At 34.2% G+C, this 17,088-nt stretch overlaps 1 protein-coding gene across 12 annotated transcripts in view; it reads right to left on the minus strand.

The window, feature by feature from the left end:
* Positions 1–17,088, minus strand: part of EHBP1 (EH domain binding protein 1) — a 494,124-nt gene that overhangs the window by 200,864 nt on the left and 276,172 nt on the right. For all 12 annotated transcript variants that reach the window (XM_049696094.1, XM_049696098.1, XM_049696097.1 and 9 more), the window contains 2 exons: positions 8,289–8,470; positions 5,144–5,283 (listed from right to left, as the gene is read on the minus strand). In XM_049696094.1, the coding sequence (XP_049552051.1) occupies positions 5,144–5,283; positions 8,289–8,470 (322 nt within the window). The remainder of the gene's footprint in view (positions 1–5,143; positions 5,284–8,288; positions 8,471–17,088) is intronic.

A 17,088-nucleotide genomic window follows, 5' to 3' on the forward strand; every position in this document is an offset into this window, starting at 1 on the left:
ACTATGTGGATATTGTCTCCTTGTACCCAAGTTGTCATCTGGGGGAGAGGTCGAAGAACAGTACCTAGGCTGCCATGAAAACTCCAGTGAAAGAGGAATGCTCTGCTGAATGCTGTTTCCTGTCCAATATCCTCCTAAATGAATCTAATACTAAGTTTGGGCTGTTCAGGTCCTGTGAGTCTGAATGCCTAACTAGAATCCTTGCTGATCTTTGCCACAATTATAAGTATACCAGGGGCCTTTCAGGTGTCTCATGATGTCTGGTTTCCCCAATAATGCTCTGTTGTAAACTGTTTTGTTTAAACCTAATTTTCTGACCTACATTCAGTAGGACTTTGTCACTTACGCAGAATGTCTTTTTCTTCCCCTTTCTGTTGATGTGTATTCAGAAACTGAACATGAATCCCAAAGATGGTCATATCACCAAAAACTGGTTCAAGCATTGTGAGGATGCCATATAGATGGAGGCACTGTTTTGAAACCATATATAATTTCCAATACCAGCTACAGTAAACTTTCCATTCAAAAGCTTTGTTCTTCCAACGCCAAGGTCAATCACTCCCACTACATTTCAGTGATTTTTCCAATTGCCCATCCATGGGTGCTGCACCTCTGCAGAAGACATCTATACAGGTAACTTCAATAAAAGTTTCCTGCCTAAGAGCCAGTCCCTGTATCCAGTTAGCAGTGAATTCTGTCTCAGACAGACAGAGTAGGGGCTTGTGATCAGTCTAAATATATATACCATGAATTTACTTTTACTTCTAATAAAGTCTGTAATTTCAGAAGATATACTTTGTCAGTTACTAATGATTTACAGCCATACTCCACAAGAGCACAGGCTAAATGAACAGCCTCTAGGTGTCAATCTAAGATACACCCCAAATAATTCTAACAGTCTGTTTCTTCAAGAAGCTTGCATCTTACTTGAGGAAATAATGTACCCATATAATTTTATTGATATAATGTGATTGTATTTTATGCATTTATAATATATACTTAATATAGGCAAAATTTTAAATAATAATTCCTTCCTCCATAAAAATTGTGTCAAAAATTTTTAAAGCTGCAAGAAAGTGTAAACATAAGCTGTGTTTAAGTTATTGCCACTTTAGCTGGTAAATAAAAATACCCACCATACTTTATTTGTACCACGTTTATAAAATACATTAATTTTGTTTACTCTTAAGCTATTATTCAAACATTACTATTGTTAAATTTTAATATAGTTTTTATTATCTTAAAACTATTTTACTTCAACAGCTTTAGAGTGGTAGTGCTGGGGCTGAAAAAATATTCCTGAAAGTTAACTTTGGCATGGAATTTACAGGTGCTAAAAAATGCAACTCAGGAAGCCAAACAACTGCCATAACATGCTGTGCTATTAACTTAACTGATTGTCCTCTGCAAATATAATAGAAAATGCTGAGAAAAAAGTGTAACATCAAAGCATAGGTATGTTACAATGATTATGGGTTTACTGACTTAGAACATGAATGTAATCACCCACTGTCCCTACTTAACTATGCTCCCTCAACACACATTTTATATTCATTACTTTTGGGAAACTAGTCTTGAATTATTTAAGGTCTGAATTATGTGTCTCCTTCAGATCACATTCTTTCCATAAAATGGGACCATCCCATCTTACATAAGACAGTATATGATCAAAGGTCAAAATGAATGGAACAAGATAACAAGACAGAGTGATTAATACGGGCTACAATAGGAGATGGAAGCCCTCTCATTTATGGCCTTCCAGTTAACATATTTTAAATTCTCAATGTGTTCCAGACAATGTGCTAGAAGCTAGAGACGAAAAAATGATCAGAACATAGTCTCTACCTTGAAGGAATTTCATAAAATATGGACAGTAAATACATAAATAAATAATAACACAAACTGGTAGCATTCTGAAGAAATTCTGGATCATCATAAATTGCATTAAAACGATTGCTTCAATTAGGGTCAGAGAATTTTAGGCTATCTAAAAAAGTTATTTCTGCAGTGGAAATTTTAGAAATTAAGGTATATATATGTATGTTTAAGCAATAAGGGTTGCTATGGTATGAATGTTTGTGTCCCTCAAAATTAATAAGTTGAAATCCTAATTCCCAATGTGATGGAGGTGGGTCCTTTGGGAGGTGATTAGGTTATGAGGGCAGAGTCCTCATGAATGAGATTAATGCCATTATAAAAGAGATCCAAAAGAGTTCCCTTGTCCCCTTTCACCACGTAAGGAATACAATGAAAAGTCTGTGACCAGAAGATGGTCCTCATCCGACCATGTTGACACCTTGATCTCAGGCTTCCAGCCTCCAGAGCTGTGAGGAACAAATTTCTGTTGTTTATAAGGTACCCAATCTATGATATTTTGTTATAGCAGCCCAAATGGACTAAGACAAGAGTTCAGTTATAAAATTTAGTTATTACTGAATCCTTTCATTAAATCTGTATTTTGCTCAAAATTATGTCCTTTCTTTTCTTTTCAGCACAGAACTTGTGACATGCTGCTATCACCTTTTTTTCCCATTGCTATGATGAAAACAGTACATTGCTCAAAACAGCTATGACTATGAAAATGTGTGGTTTTCTGATTGCTACTTATGGTATTAGTGCCTAGTTGAGATTTAGTTTTAACCAAAAGTCATATACAAAGAATAAACCATATTCTCTAATTAAAAGGTCAAATCACATTCCATTGGAATTATAAAAAACTCATGCTGTAAGAAAATGCCTGCATTTTTAAATGGTACAGCAGTAGCACAAAGGATAGAGTGATCAAGTTTAAGATGGAGAGGCCATGAAAGGCTTCTTAGAGGATGTGGCAAAAGAATTAAAATTTGAAGGATAGGTGAGAAGTCACTGGAGGTGGAAGGGAAGGACACCAACTTACCTTCCTAAGCACTCCAACTAGCCAAATAAAACAAAGAACTCAAAGATAGAAAAGACATGGCATTTTAAAAAGTATTGTATGATTTTGCTGACATTATAAACAACGCAAATGTCAGCACTTATTATTGAAAAAAGAAACCCAAAATGTTATTGAAATAAAAATAATAGCCAGGAGGGATTGAAGGGAGAAATTTAAATAAAGAAAGGAGAGAATCATATTGAATCTCACAAGGTGAGTCAACACATTCTGTTTCATTTTTAATGTTAGTAGAGAAATACAGGTTCATTCAGTTATCCCTCTAGCGTATTTATTTTAGAGGATACTATTCCAAAATGAAAACAGAGGATACATAACTTCCAAATTACTCTATTAAAAAATGCTTAAATGAACATTTGAGAATGGCAAAATATAAGCGGTGGGTGGGAAAAAAATAATAAGAAAATTCCCAAATAAAAGTATAAAGTAATATAAGTGAAATTAAGTATGTCAGTTTTCAAGAAATACAACCAAATACTGTTTATAAAGAGAACTATTTAACACAGAGAGGATTAAAAATAAAGTGATAAATACACCAAGTACAAAGAAGGCATGGATTATAAATATCAATATCAGGCAAAAATTCAAGGCAAGAGGCATTAAATGGGGCAAACTGATCAAATTATAATCCACGATGAAGGTATAAGAGAATATTTTTTTATAAACTAAATAATTTAGGACTGAAGTTCTCTGTCTTTCACTGATGAACTATACAAAAGGCATAAGAATATAAATGACTAAATAATATAAATGTAAAGTTTGGTCTAATAGCTACATGCTGAATCTGACAAATAGAATATACATGTAAAAAGATATTTATGGAAAATTTACAAAAACAGATCATGTATCTACACTACAAAGAAAAAGATCTCAATCATATTTAAAAAAAATTGAAATATGACAGGCTTCAGAATCTTATTTGAATTAAATTAAACTAGAAATAAACAAACTAGAAATAAACACAACCCACGACAAAGCACATTCTCCTAAACATTCCTGGGTTAAATAGGAAATCAAAATGGCAATCATAAATTAGAAAATAATACAGTTGACCCTTGAATAAAACAGAGTTTAGGGGCATCAACCCTCTGTACAGTGGAAAATCCACATATAACTTATAGTCGGCCCTCTGTATTCATGCTTCCTCCAAGTCCTCAGTTCTTACATATTTGCATCTACAGATTGTGTAGCACTCAGTATTTACTATTGAAAAATATCTACATACAAGTGGACCTATGCAGTTCAAACCAGTGTTGTTTAAGGGTCAACTGCAATTTATAAAATTTGCTCAGGACAAAACATCTGTCTTTGCATATAAGTCTGATCAATTCCTTATAACAGAAGTATTGTAGAGATGAAGGTCACTGGAGTTGAGGAAGTCACAGAAGTTTTTGACTAAGAAATTAAATTGGTCATCCATGTGATCAATGGAATTCCCCCATACGATAGCAAGAATTTAGGCAAAGCCAAGAGATGGGTGCCGAAGTGTCCAATGAATTTGGAAAAGTCACCAAGACGTGAACAGATGATAGAAGTCAAGGGATAACAATCCAGAAATTTACAGCAATTTATTAGATGAAAGGAGTATTATACAGTGCTTGATTTTCACTCCAATAATAAAGGTGTAACATCAATTCCTTAAGGGTGCTAGCCAGATTGATGATAAACATTTATTGACCAATTAATACAAAGAGGTTCTAACCACTTACCATCTTAGTAGTTTGATCAAACCAGCTATAAGAAATACTTGCATGGAAGTGTCTAGATATAAGGATACATAAGATGTGTACAAATTCAAAACAAAGAATGTCCATACAATTTATGTGAATAAATGAACAGGAGCTAGGAGAAGGTAGCCAATGCATCTTCTCATCTTACCCTTAAGACAGATTTTTACTTATAGAGGGTTCATCCATACATTGACAAAATAAGTATGAACATCTTTAGGCTACTTTATACTATAATCAGTAGTTCCAATAAAGTTTGATGCTTTCTTGGCTAGCCTTGGACTTGATCTTAAACTGCTAAAATCTGTTATTTCCATCAGCATGTAAAGTTTCCAGAGAGCTAAATGGTATATTATATTAAGAAGCCTTGGGAAAGAAACAATACCTTGTTAGTGGAGTTGTTTTTTCCTGGGAAACAAGAATGAGTTTTTCAACTCTGCAAAAAAAACAGATAAATTTTTAGTTTAATGCAAATAACACCAACCTGTAATTTTTGCTGCCTTTTCCTCTTGGTTCACTCGGTTCTCATCATCATCTTCATTATCTTCCTCAAAGTCATCTAAATTGCCAATGTCAGCTTGCTTCATACTCATCAAACTAGCCAAACTTTGCATGTCTTCATCCCTATATCAATGATAATACACAATTTATTAAATGACATTACCTTCAAAAGGGTTGTTTCTTAAGAAAATAATATTAATACATTTCTTCTTTCTAAACATTAACAAGACTTTTTAAACAGTTATACAAAACTACTGAGCAATCTAAATATTCATTCATTAATTTTTAAATGGCACATTGAATTAATAGAAAGCAAACAGGATTAAAACTAACTGGTTAGGAGTTAGTTTAATTCTGTGCTGCAGATCTAAAATTTTCTTCATGGAATTAAAGTATGGTTTTCTGATCATGAAGTCTGGAAACAAAAACTTGTTTCATAAAACAATGGGATAGTTTGCAAATCAGATGAGATCTAGACTTTAAAAATATTCAAGTTTGCAGAAGGAATTAGAATAGAAATTCTTAATCTGAAGTCCATGAACCCTTTTGGTTTTGTGGGTAGGAGTAAAAAGAAGTGGTAAACCCCTGTAAATTATATTTAAATCTTGTTTAACTGTGCATTTTTCTCAAAGGAGTTAAAACTCCCCTAAAGTTAAAAAACTACAGTAATTGAACTAGCACCCAAAAGCCTAGCCTTTTTAAGAATTACAGGATAGAAAATGACTTGGGTTAGTTAAATACCATACATTTGACAAAATGTAAATATGTTTTTATATCTTGAAGTATTTTAAGTATAAATTTAAAGTTTATATTAAATACTCTAAATGTTAAATAATTTAAGTTTTCTTGACCTATTATTTTACTTTAAATTTCAAATAAACTACAGTGAATGAAACATATTTCTAACATGATACATACAAACTAAATTTCAATCAGCTATACTTCCTCCAAATTCAGAAAACTGAATTAAAACACTGTTTCTCATGTTTTTACCACAATAAAATAAAAACAAAACAAAACCACTGTTTCCTTTGCAAAGTAATGCTTGTTAACATTCACTTTTAGGGCTTCCCTGGTGGCGCAGTGGTTGAGAGTCCGCCTGCCGATGCAGGGGACATGGGTTCGTGTCCCAGTCCGGGAAGATCCCACATGCCGCAGAGCGGCTGGGCCTGTGAGCCATGGCCGCTGAGCCTGCGCGTCGGAGCCTGTGCTCCGCAACGGGAGAGGCCACAACAGTGAGAGGCCCGCGTACCGGGAAAAAAAAAAAAAAATTCACTTCTAAATATGGTATGATTTTGCAGGCTAAATTGGTTTTTGAAATTCTTTGCATTTTATCTCATATAAGCTTAGAGTTAACAAAATCATTTCCCCCTTTTAAGACAAATTTAGTGGCACAAAGTCTGCATGGACAAAAACAGTTGTATTACCTTATATGAATGTCTTACAAACTGCTTTCCCATCACCAGGGTATAATTTCAATATATAACAGTGTTCTTAAAACGTTAACTTGCTTAATTTTATCTCCTATATTTTCACCCTGAACATTCTTCTTTGGGAAAGGTGAGTAGGCAAGGAATGAGGAGATAGAGAGGTGGTTTAGGGTGTTCTGAGAGCATTCTCCACTCAAATTGAGACATTTAGTTTGAATTTCCTCTCACCCAAATTCCAATGAATGGTGCTAAATCACTTACTGCTTCTGCCCAGCGGAAAGGAGTCCACCTTCAAAAGATCTTCTCTGACTTTTTCTCTCTTCTTTCTGTGTTTCCTTTCCTTTCATTTTGGCTTGAACTTCAGAGTAAGGTCTTTATTTTAAACTTTTCAATATTTAAGTCTACAATTTAAAGTCCTGAGATGAAAGACTAATTGCTTCCATCCTGCACTGTCCCTCCACCACACTCACATAGAAGCCAACTTTCTAGAGAAGAGGCTTACTGTTATCTACCAAGTCATTTGTTGCCCTGTAGATGAGTGCCAAACATCTCTTTTTGACTGACGCACAGAATCCAGTCTAATCAGTCAAGTAGACATGGCCAATTATAGTAACCACATTCCACTAAGTCAAACACATTCAGAACTGTGATGCAGATTAGACTGAAATGTTCATAGCTGCCTTCTTCCTATCACCTTTTAAGTCTCAGGCACAGAATTTCCATTTCTCCTCTCACTGATTTTCCACTCCAAGTAGGCGCTAACCCTTTCATTACACCCAAAACTCACACTTACCATTGATTTGACTGTATGGAACAACTAAGATAAATAATACTAATTTTTTCCTGTTCTAGGTATGTTTACCTCTTTTTTCTTTTTTCTTTTTTTTTCTGGTACGCGGGCCTCTCACTGTTGTGGCCTCTCCTGTTGCGGAGCACAGGCTCCAGACGCGCAGGCTCAGTGGTCACGGCCCACGGGCCCAGCCGCTCCGTGGCACGTGGGATCTTCCCGGACTGGGGCACGAACCCGCGTCCCCTGAATCAGCAGGCGGACTCTCAACCACTGAGCCACCAGGGAAGCCCTGTTTACCTCTTTTTAACCAGTTAGAATTTTACTCTTTTAGGAGACTAGAACTGGGTGTAGGAGTTATCTTTGTGCAATGCCTATTCAGTGCTTAAGAAGTGATATTTGAAAAAGATAATGGTCATAGCAAACTGGTTATGTAACTGTACTGTACCTTCCTATACAAATATTGGAAGGCTGAGCCAAAGAATATGCATTGGCAAAAGTTCCTTTAATTCTTTCATTCCTCTTATCCTAAACTTTTCATTTTGGCTTCCTCTCATGCCTCAGCTGCATCAAACAGCTCTACAAATTGAACTGTGGACTCCAGAGTACAACTACTTACACTGAAGACACTGAAATATAAAACAGACCCTTATGATAACCTATAATATACAATTTAAATTTTTGAAAATTGCTATAGTCATTTTTATATTATTGATCATTCTCTAGAGTTGAAAGAGACTATAAATAACAAGGAGTACATCTAATTCAGCCTCTGAAACAAAGAATTGGCCGGAATGATAGGTATGCAGTAGGATATTCTCAACTGTTAACAGTTTACTAAGTCAAAAGCTATTTACGCACCGTGTTTTAAAATATACTCTAAAACAGCTTATTTGATAAAAGAAACTTACGTGGCTTTTCCTTCCCGAAGGAAAATGCAAGATAATGAAAACTGAAGAGTGGCAGATACAACTTTTTTAGACAATGGCTTGAATTTTAACTTGACATCAGTCTGAGTTGGCATTGGGCTTGCATACTGTTTCATGTTGATGCTGGTGGTAGCAAGAGCTTTCCTTCGACCAGAAGGGGATTCCTGGAAGGTAAAAAATCATTATGTAATTTGGAGTTACTTACTTTACAGCCAAATATTTTTGAATGTTCTTTTAATAATATGATTAAATAGCAGTTGAGACTTCCCTTTCCAATGAATTCCTATAACATAATGTTGAAAAAAATTGTAATAAGGTTATATCACAACTTTCATATCTTTAAGTAAGTAAGGCAGATAGAAAATTGGAGAGAGCTGTCTCAGAGAAATAAGGGAAGACTAGAACAATCCTAAATACCTCAGGAAAGGAAAAGCAAGGAATGCAAACTAGGACAGAAGGTCTCCAGGGTTCCTGTAAAAAGAGGATCTAGCACAAGGCTAGGTATCAAAAGTACTCAATAATTGTTTCCCTTACTTTAATTATATTTAATGTACCCTAGCGGTATCTCTTCTTTCTGAACAATTCCAGTTTCTTATAGAACCCCAGCCTCTGTGGCATTCTACCTCGTTTTTTCTGCAGTCTCTGAATTCTATCTATCCTGCACTTTGAGACTTAATTCTTCCCAGGGCCTTTTCTGCTCACTCCAGTCTAAAGTCCTCTCTTCCTTCCCTAAGATCACATAAATCAAGTTAGAAAGAATTGGGTTCTCTTATCCTACGCCTGTGGTGGACACTGCTAATCGACCCCTGCAGATCTCAAGTCTTCTCCATACAGCTCTTGCCAATTCACTAGAAATGGAACACAAAATGAAACCTATTTGCTATCAAAGATTTTTAACATTCCATTAATAAGCTATCTCATTTCAAAATTATCCTTTATAGCATAATAGACTAGGAAAATAATGAAAACAGAACAGCAAAATAATGACTGGGCATTAACTATGTATAAGACATGGTGTCAATTCTGGAAAGATATGAAGATGAGTAAGACATAATCCTTGACTATGTATTCTAATGGTAGGGGGAAATCCTAGATATAGGGTAATATATAAATAATGTAAACCCAAAGTCATATACCAGCAATCCTTGGGCTTTACTGGTCTGAGAGTTCAGACCTAAAATAAAACCTAATTTCCAAGCAGTGTGACCTTGAGTAAGTCAGTAAACTTGAGCCTTGGTAATCTTCCCTATAAAATAAGGAGACCAAATAGATATCCATTCAAACTCTACAATGGTTTTCTATAAAATTACTCAATTTTCCAACCAAGGCAGAAAAAACTACCATTAACTTCTGAATTATTATTTAATAAATCCTTATTTGTCCTATGATTGACAAACTTGCCTAAAATAAGGATATATTAATTTAATCAAAATATTAAAATGGCCTTTTTCCAAAAAAATGACATTTCTGCCAGCAGAACAAGTAAAAATGTAACGTAGTATCCCTAAAGAATACCTTGTTTTAAAATGTGGTCTTATCTGTCAGATTATGCACAGCAATATTATACAGGACTATTAGTGCATGTAGATACTTTATGAATGAATTTCAAAAATGCATCAAGCTCTTGAGAAGGATTTAAGCCCTCTCAGAAGAAATACTTAAGAATATGCAAATACCCTCAACTGAATCAAGTTGAACAGATGTGACTATCCCAAACAATACAAGTGTTCTTTCCCTGGTCGCTACTGTCAATCAAAGAATAAGATTAAGGTCCAAGGTTCTGACAATGTGCAAAATGAAAAAGTATGATCAGGGAGTATCAATTTATTACACTGATATGAACAATAATCTCTTATTGTACCTTTAGAATAGCTAACAACTACTACATAAAATATAGGATTTAAAGCCTCTGTTTTGAAAGCATGACATAAAAATTGCTACATATTATTTTCAGATTTGTTAAACAAATCTGTTTCATAAAATATGACATTGATCCCTTAAGAGTAATTATTTAATTTTATAACCAGATAATCAAACTATAAAAATTGAGATAACTTGGAAATGAGCATAATTTTGAAAGCCTAGTTTAAGGATGATTCCTGCAAAATCTAGTTTTGATGATTAACATTCTGTCAATTTCATTTTTAAGGTAAAAATTACGTAGAAAGGTTTTCTGCTGAACTCAGAGAGTTTTAAAGTATTTGGTATATTGGTATCTCTGAAACAAAAGGAAATGAAAGCTACTAAATTCTAAACACAATAGAATTAGCTGTACCACTTAATTAAGCAATTACTTGCTCAGCAACAATGAAAATGGCCCCTTGTAAGGTCTGAGCAGGTGAGCAGAATAGAGCTCTTTTGAGTCTACAACATCCATTTCTAATATTAACATAGGATCTCACTTAGAGTCTGTGTCCTTGATGGGAAAAGGGGCCTAAATGATGTTTCTAGTAATTCTTTACCCAGCTCAGTCATTGTTTTCCTCTTTAAAATTAGCTAGTCATAGAAAATGCATTTTTCACAAGAACAATAATGAGAAAGACATAAGTATCTTTCATGGCTCTAACCCCAGCTCCATGAATTTTCACGGTTTATAACCATCAAGTTTATATATTTACCCACCCAAAATTGATATCATTGTTATCATCAGTTCTATAACGAAGAATAAAATAACTGATTGCACTGCTATATGTCTTTCGTACACTTTTGTCCTTCCTTAAAACACCAGGGGTCAGCCTTGCAGAGAGAGTTTAGAGAGAATTATACTGTTGTCAAAGTCCTAATGCTATTTCATTTCGCATGAAGGTTGGATAAGAGGAGAGAAGTAAAAGAAAGAAACAGTAAGAGGAACCCCTAGAGAAAGGACGCTAGATAACAGAAGTCAATAAGAAGTGAATGTTTACATATGTCTAAGACTAAGTTTCTGACTCTGGGCTCATGTTTATACCTCTGTTTGTATGTGAACCTGGCAGTATTCGGGGAATTACTTCAAAATCCCTAAAGCAGAAGTTCTTAAACTTCAGTGCTTATTAAAAAACAAAAATAAAACTAAGAAAGCTTTAGATAGTTTAGATACCTGGATCTCACCCCTAGAGATCCTGAACTAGTAAAACTAGAGATGGGCTCAAGAATCTGCTGCATTTCTAAAAATAATAAGTACCCCCCTCCTATTTCCCATCCTGTCCCTCCCAGAAGCACACCCCTTCTACCAGGTGATTCTGATCCAGTTAATCGAAAATCACACTTTCAGAAATACTTCCCCTAAGGAAATTACTACATAAAAGAAATTTTAATCTCATTTTTCATAACTATTCTCTGTTATAAAAAAGACTTAGCCTATATATTTCCATTTCTTTGAGATTCCACCTTATTACAGTTGTAATCAGACAAATCTGAATTAGAATGTGACACCAGCACTTATTCACTAGCTAATCTTTGGCATATTTCTTCACGTATCTGAGCCTCAGTTTCACACTCTCAGACTGGCAAGTATTTTCAAGTTTGGATAATACCAAGTGTTAATAAGGATGAGGGACAATGCAAACTCTCTTAACACTACTGGAGAGAGTTTTGATGGATACAGCCATTTTGGAAAACAATTTGACATTACCTCGTAAAGTTGAACAGATGAATACTTTACGACTCAGCAATAATTCCCATCCTAGAAATATGTCCTAAATAAATTCTTGCAGTAACATATGAAAATACCTAGTAGAGTTTTTAGCATATAGTAGGTATTGAATAAACAGTATTTATTATTAATATTTATGGACCAGAACATCTGGAGAGAACATCTCTTGTCCAAATTATTCAAGTTAGGGTCTTCTTACAGAATAGTTCATTATATAATGTTTCATTTATTATGTATCCCAAGATAAATACAATTAATATAATGCCTCTCCTATTAAAATATTTGACTGATTTTCTCTACCTATTAAAACATCAAATAAAATAAACCACCTGCTAGAAATTTAACTCTTTCTCCCATATTAAGAAAACTGGGGGTTGGGGGAAGGAGAGAAGGAGCTTACTTAGATTTTATGATTTTTCAGAGCTTTATTACATAGAATGTTCTAAAAAATTCTGTCATGTACTAATACCTTAATTATCAGGTTTTTTATAACACACTGAAAATTAATGGCATTATCATTTGAGGTTTTTTTTAAACTGTGGAATACATCACACATACTAAAGTATAAAATATACAAGTACTACTTAATGAATAATAAAATGAACATCCTGTACCGACCATCCTGCTCAAGAAATAGAACAATACCAGTACCTTAAAATCTTCATTTTCCCTCTGAAATTGCATCCGTCCCATTCCCTCCTCCAAAGGTAACCAGACCCTGAATTTTGGGTTACTTCTTCCCTTCCCGTTTTCAAAAAAGGAATACTACCTATGTATGCATCCCTAAAGAGTATATTACTAATGAATGGATAAACAAGAAGTGGTATATCCATACATTGGAATATTCAGCCTTAAAAGGAATGAAATTCTGACACACGCTACATCATGAATGAACCCTGAGGACATTTTACTAAGTGAAATAAGCCAGACACAAAAGGACAGATATTGTATGATTCCACTTATATGAGAAATAGGTACATTTATAGAGACAGAAGGCAGAACAGAGATTACTAGGCAATGAGAGGAGGGGAGATGAAGAGTTATTGTTTAATGGGTAAAGAGTTTGTATTTGGGATGATGAAAAAGTTCCAGAAACAGTGGTAAAGGTCACACAATACTGTCAGTGTAGTTAATGCCACAAACTGCACACTTAAAAATATTTAAAATGGTAAATTTTATGTTATGTATATTTTACCACAACAAAAAATGAAAAAAGAATATATTGTCTAGTTCTGCATGCTTTTTAACTTTTTATAATGAAACAACATTAACATTTTTGTAACTTGTTTCTTATGTTCATCACTAAGTTCTTGATATTTATCTATGTTGATGTGTACAGCTGTAATTCATTAAATTTCACTGCTCCTAGTATTCCATTACATGAATATTCTACAGTTTGCCTATCCATTTTACTGTTGATGAACATGGTTGTTTGAGTTTTATTTATTTATATGGAATTATTAACAAAGCTATCAATATTCTTATGTCTATATCCTCATGCACACATGCAAGAATTTGCCTAGGATATATTTCTAGAATGGGTCATAGGATATGTACACGTTCAGCTTTACCAGAAAATGTCAAATTGTAATCCAAAGTGGCTTTATTAATTTACATTCCCTAAGTGTTTCCATTGTTCCACATTTATCAACACTTGGTATTTTCTTTTTCATTTTTGCCAATCTGAGATTATTAAATATTACCTCATTACAGTCTTAATTGCATTCCCCTGATTACTAATGCATCGATTATCCTTTCATAGTTTATTGGTCACGTGTTTCCTCTTCTGTGAAATCTTTTGTACTTTTTCCTACCATGCTGTTTATCTTTTGATTACTAATTACATATGCATTCTGGTACTGAATCCATTGTCACTTATATGTGCTATTAACATCTTCTTTCAGTTTTTAGCTTGTATTTTCATTCCTTGTGGAATCTTTTGAATGAACCCAATTTCAAAGTCAACATTTTCCTTTATGGTTTGTGGTTTTGCATTTTGCTTGAGAAAATCTTCCCAACCCTGAGGTCATAAAGCTTTCCTCCCACTCCTTCAAAACTTTTATACCTCTGCTTTTCATATTTAAGAGTCATTGCCATCTGGAATTAATTTTTGTGTACGTTTTCAGATAGGGATCCAATTTCACTTTTAAAAAAATTATGGGTAAATAATTATCACAGCACTATTTATTAAATAGTCCACATATATCCATCCTTTCCCCCATCTACAATGCCCACTCTACCAAAAATCTGGTCTCAATATACAGGTCAATGATTTCTAATTTGGTACCACTAGCCAATTGTTCTAACCTCAGAACCAGACAATATTGCCTTAACTACCAAAGCTTTATCTTTTGGGATAATTTAAGATTTTTTTAACCTTGAATCTATGGCAGATTAATGTGGTAAATTAGTAGATTTTCTAGAATTAAAGCAACTCCACATTCCTGGGAAACATTCAAAAAACATCCAAAGTTACCTAAGCCTGTTTCCTTTTGGGAAAGGTTTCTAATTACTGATAAAATTTCTTTAATGATTACAGAGGTAGATGTACAATGTCTCCCTAAATCAGTTTAGATAAGTATTCTGCCAATATTTCAAATTTAGTAACATAAAACTATTTAAAATATCTTTTTACTATTTTAATCTCTGCAGAATCTATCGTTTTGTACATTTCTTTATTCCCAGCACTGTTTGTGCCTTCTCACACTCTTTTGTTCCTAGATAATGCTTGTTATAAATTGTCTCTTTCATTGGGCGTTCCAAATCAGTGACTTTTAGCTTTCTTGATTCTTTGGAGTGAATGTATATTTCTATTTCAGTAGTTTCTGCTGCTCTTTATTCCTATTTTCCTTGGGTATATTCTGTTCTAACTCCTGAATTCGGAGCATTACTTCTTTCCTGATGTAAGCATTTAAGGCTATATATTTCTCTAAGCACTGCTTTAAATATGTCTCACATTTTTAGTATGAATTATTTTTGTTATTCTGTAGTTAAATATTTTCTAATCTTTCATTACAAGTTCTTTGACTCATGAGATGTTTATAAACTTTTTTCTTCTTTATGGAGTTTTTCTACTTATCTTTATGTAATGATTACTATTTAATTGATTTAGGGTCACAGAATGTAATTTTTGTAATGTTAATCTTTCAAAATGTATTAAGACAAGCTTTATAGCCTGACTTATGATCAGTTTTCATAATTGATCAGGGTCTTTAAAGTATTTAACTGGTGTGCATGCACTGCTGTCTATTTTCACAACAGGATCATTTTTATGCAAAGTCACCTATCGCACCAAATCATGGTATTTCCTATGTGATAAGGACAAACAGAGCAGTAGAAATTTCAAATGTGAGGTTATGGGACATTTTCTAAAGGACACAAATCAAAAAATAAATAAGTGAAAGAATTGAGAAGCTGCTCACAGACTTCATCGCAGGCTCCTCTTGCTCTTTCTGATATAACCTTTTATTTTAGGATTGTCTCTTGTAAATAGCATGTATCCAGAAAATTTTTGAATCCAGTCTGATAATCTGTCTTTTACTGGAGAGTTTAGATGAATGGTTCTCAAATGTTTTTATCTCAAGACCCTTTTACATGCTTTAATTGAGAACTACAAAGAGCTTTTGTTTATGTGGGTTATGCCTGTCAATATTTGCCCTACTAAAAAATATCAGAAATTTAGAAAATATTTCGTTCATTCAAACATAACTAATAAACTCATACGTTAACATATTTTTATGAGGAATATATATACTTTCTTTTTTAAGACTATATTTTTAGAGCAGTTTGAGGTGTGCAACAAAACTGAGAGGGAGGTAAAGAGATTTCCCATAGATCTGCTCCCACACGTGCACAGCCTGCCCCATTATCAATATCACTCACCAGAATGGTAAACTGTTTACCACAGACAAACCTACACTGACATATCATAATCACCCAAAGTCCATAGTTTACTTTAGGGTTCACTCGCGGGCTGTACATTCTATTGGTTTGGATAGATTTTTAATGACATATACCCATCATTATGATATATAGGGTATTTCACTGCCCTAATCATCCTCTGTGTTCTGCCTATTCATCTCCTCCACACCCCATCACTGGCAACCACTGATCTTTTTACTGTCTCCATAGTTTTGCCTTTTCCAGAACATCAACTAGTTGGAATCATACAGTATATATAGCGTTTTCAGATTGGCTTCTTTCATTCAGTAATATGCATTTAAGGCTCCTCCATGGCTTTTCTTTTTAACACTGAATAATATTCTATTGTCTGTATGTACCACAGTTTATCCATTCATCTACTGAAGAATATCTTGGTTGCTTCCAAGTTTTGGCAATTATGAATAAAGCTGCTATAAACATCCATGTGCAGGTTTCTGTGTGGACAATGGTTTTCATTTCCTTTGGGTAAATATCAAGGAGTGAGATGCTGGATCATATGGTAAGAGTATGTTTCATTTTGTAAGAAAGTGCCAAACTGTCCCAAAGTGGCTGTACCATTTTGCATTCCCACCAGCAATGCATGAGAGTTCCTGTTGCTCCACATCCTCTCCAGCATTAGGTGTTGTCAGTGTGACAGATTTTGGCCATTCTAAGAGGTGTGTGGTGGTATCTTGTTGTTTTAATTTGCATTTCCCTAATGACATATGATGTGGAGCTTTTTTTCCATATGCCTATTTGCCACCTGTATATCTTCTTCGGGGAGGTGCCTCTTAAGGTTTTTGCCACATTTTTTAAATTGAGTTGTTTGTTTTCTTATTTGTTTCTTTGTATATTTTGGATAACAGTCCTTTATCAGATGTGTCTTTTGCAAATATTTCCTCCCTGTCTGTGGTTTGTCTTCTCATTCTTTAGCAAAACAAAAGCTTTCAATTTTGATGAAGTCGAACTTACCCATTATTTTTTCATGGATCATACCTTTGGTGTGGTATCTAAAAAGGCATCATCCTACCCAAGGTCATCTAGGTTTTGTCCTGTGTTACCTTCTCAGAGTTTTACAGTTTTGCATTTTACATTTAGGTCTATGATCCACTTTGAGTTAATTTGTGTGAAGGGTGTAAAGTCTCTGTCTAGATTCATCTTTGTGCAAGTGGATGTCCAGTTGTTCCAGCACCATTTGTTGAAAAGACTACCTTTGCTCCACTGTGTTGC

The sequence above is a fragment of the Orcinus orca genome, chromosome 13, assembly GCF_937001465.1.
Source record: "Orcinus orca chromosome 13, mOrcOrc1.1, whole genome shotgun sequence".
Taxonomy (NCBI): Eukaryota; Metazoa; Chordata; class Mammalia; order Artiodactyla; family Delphinidae; genus Orcinus; species Orcinus orca.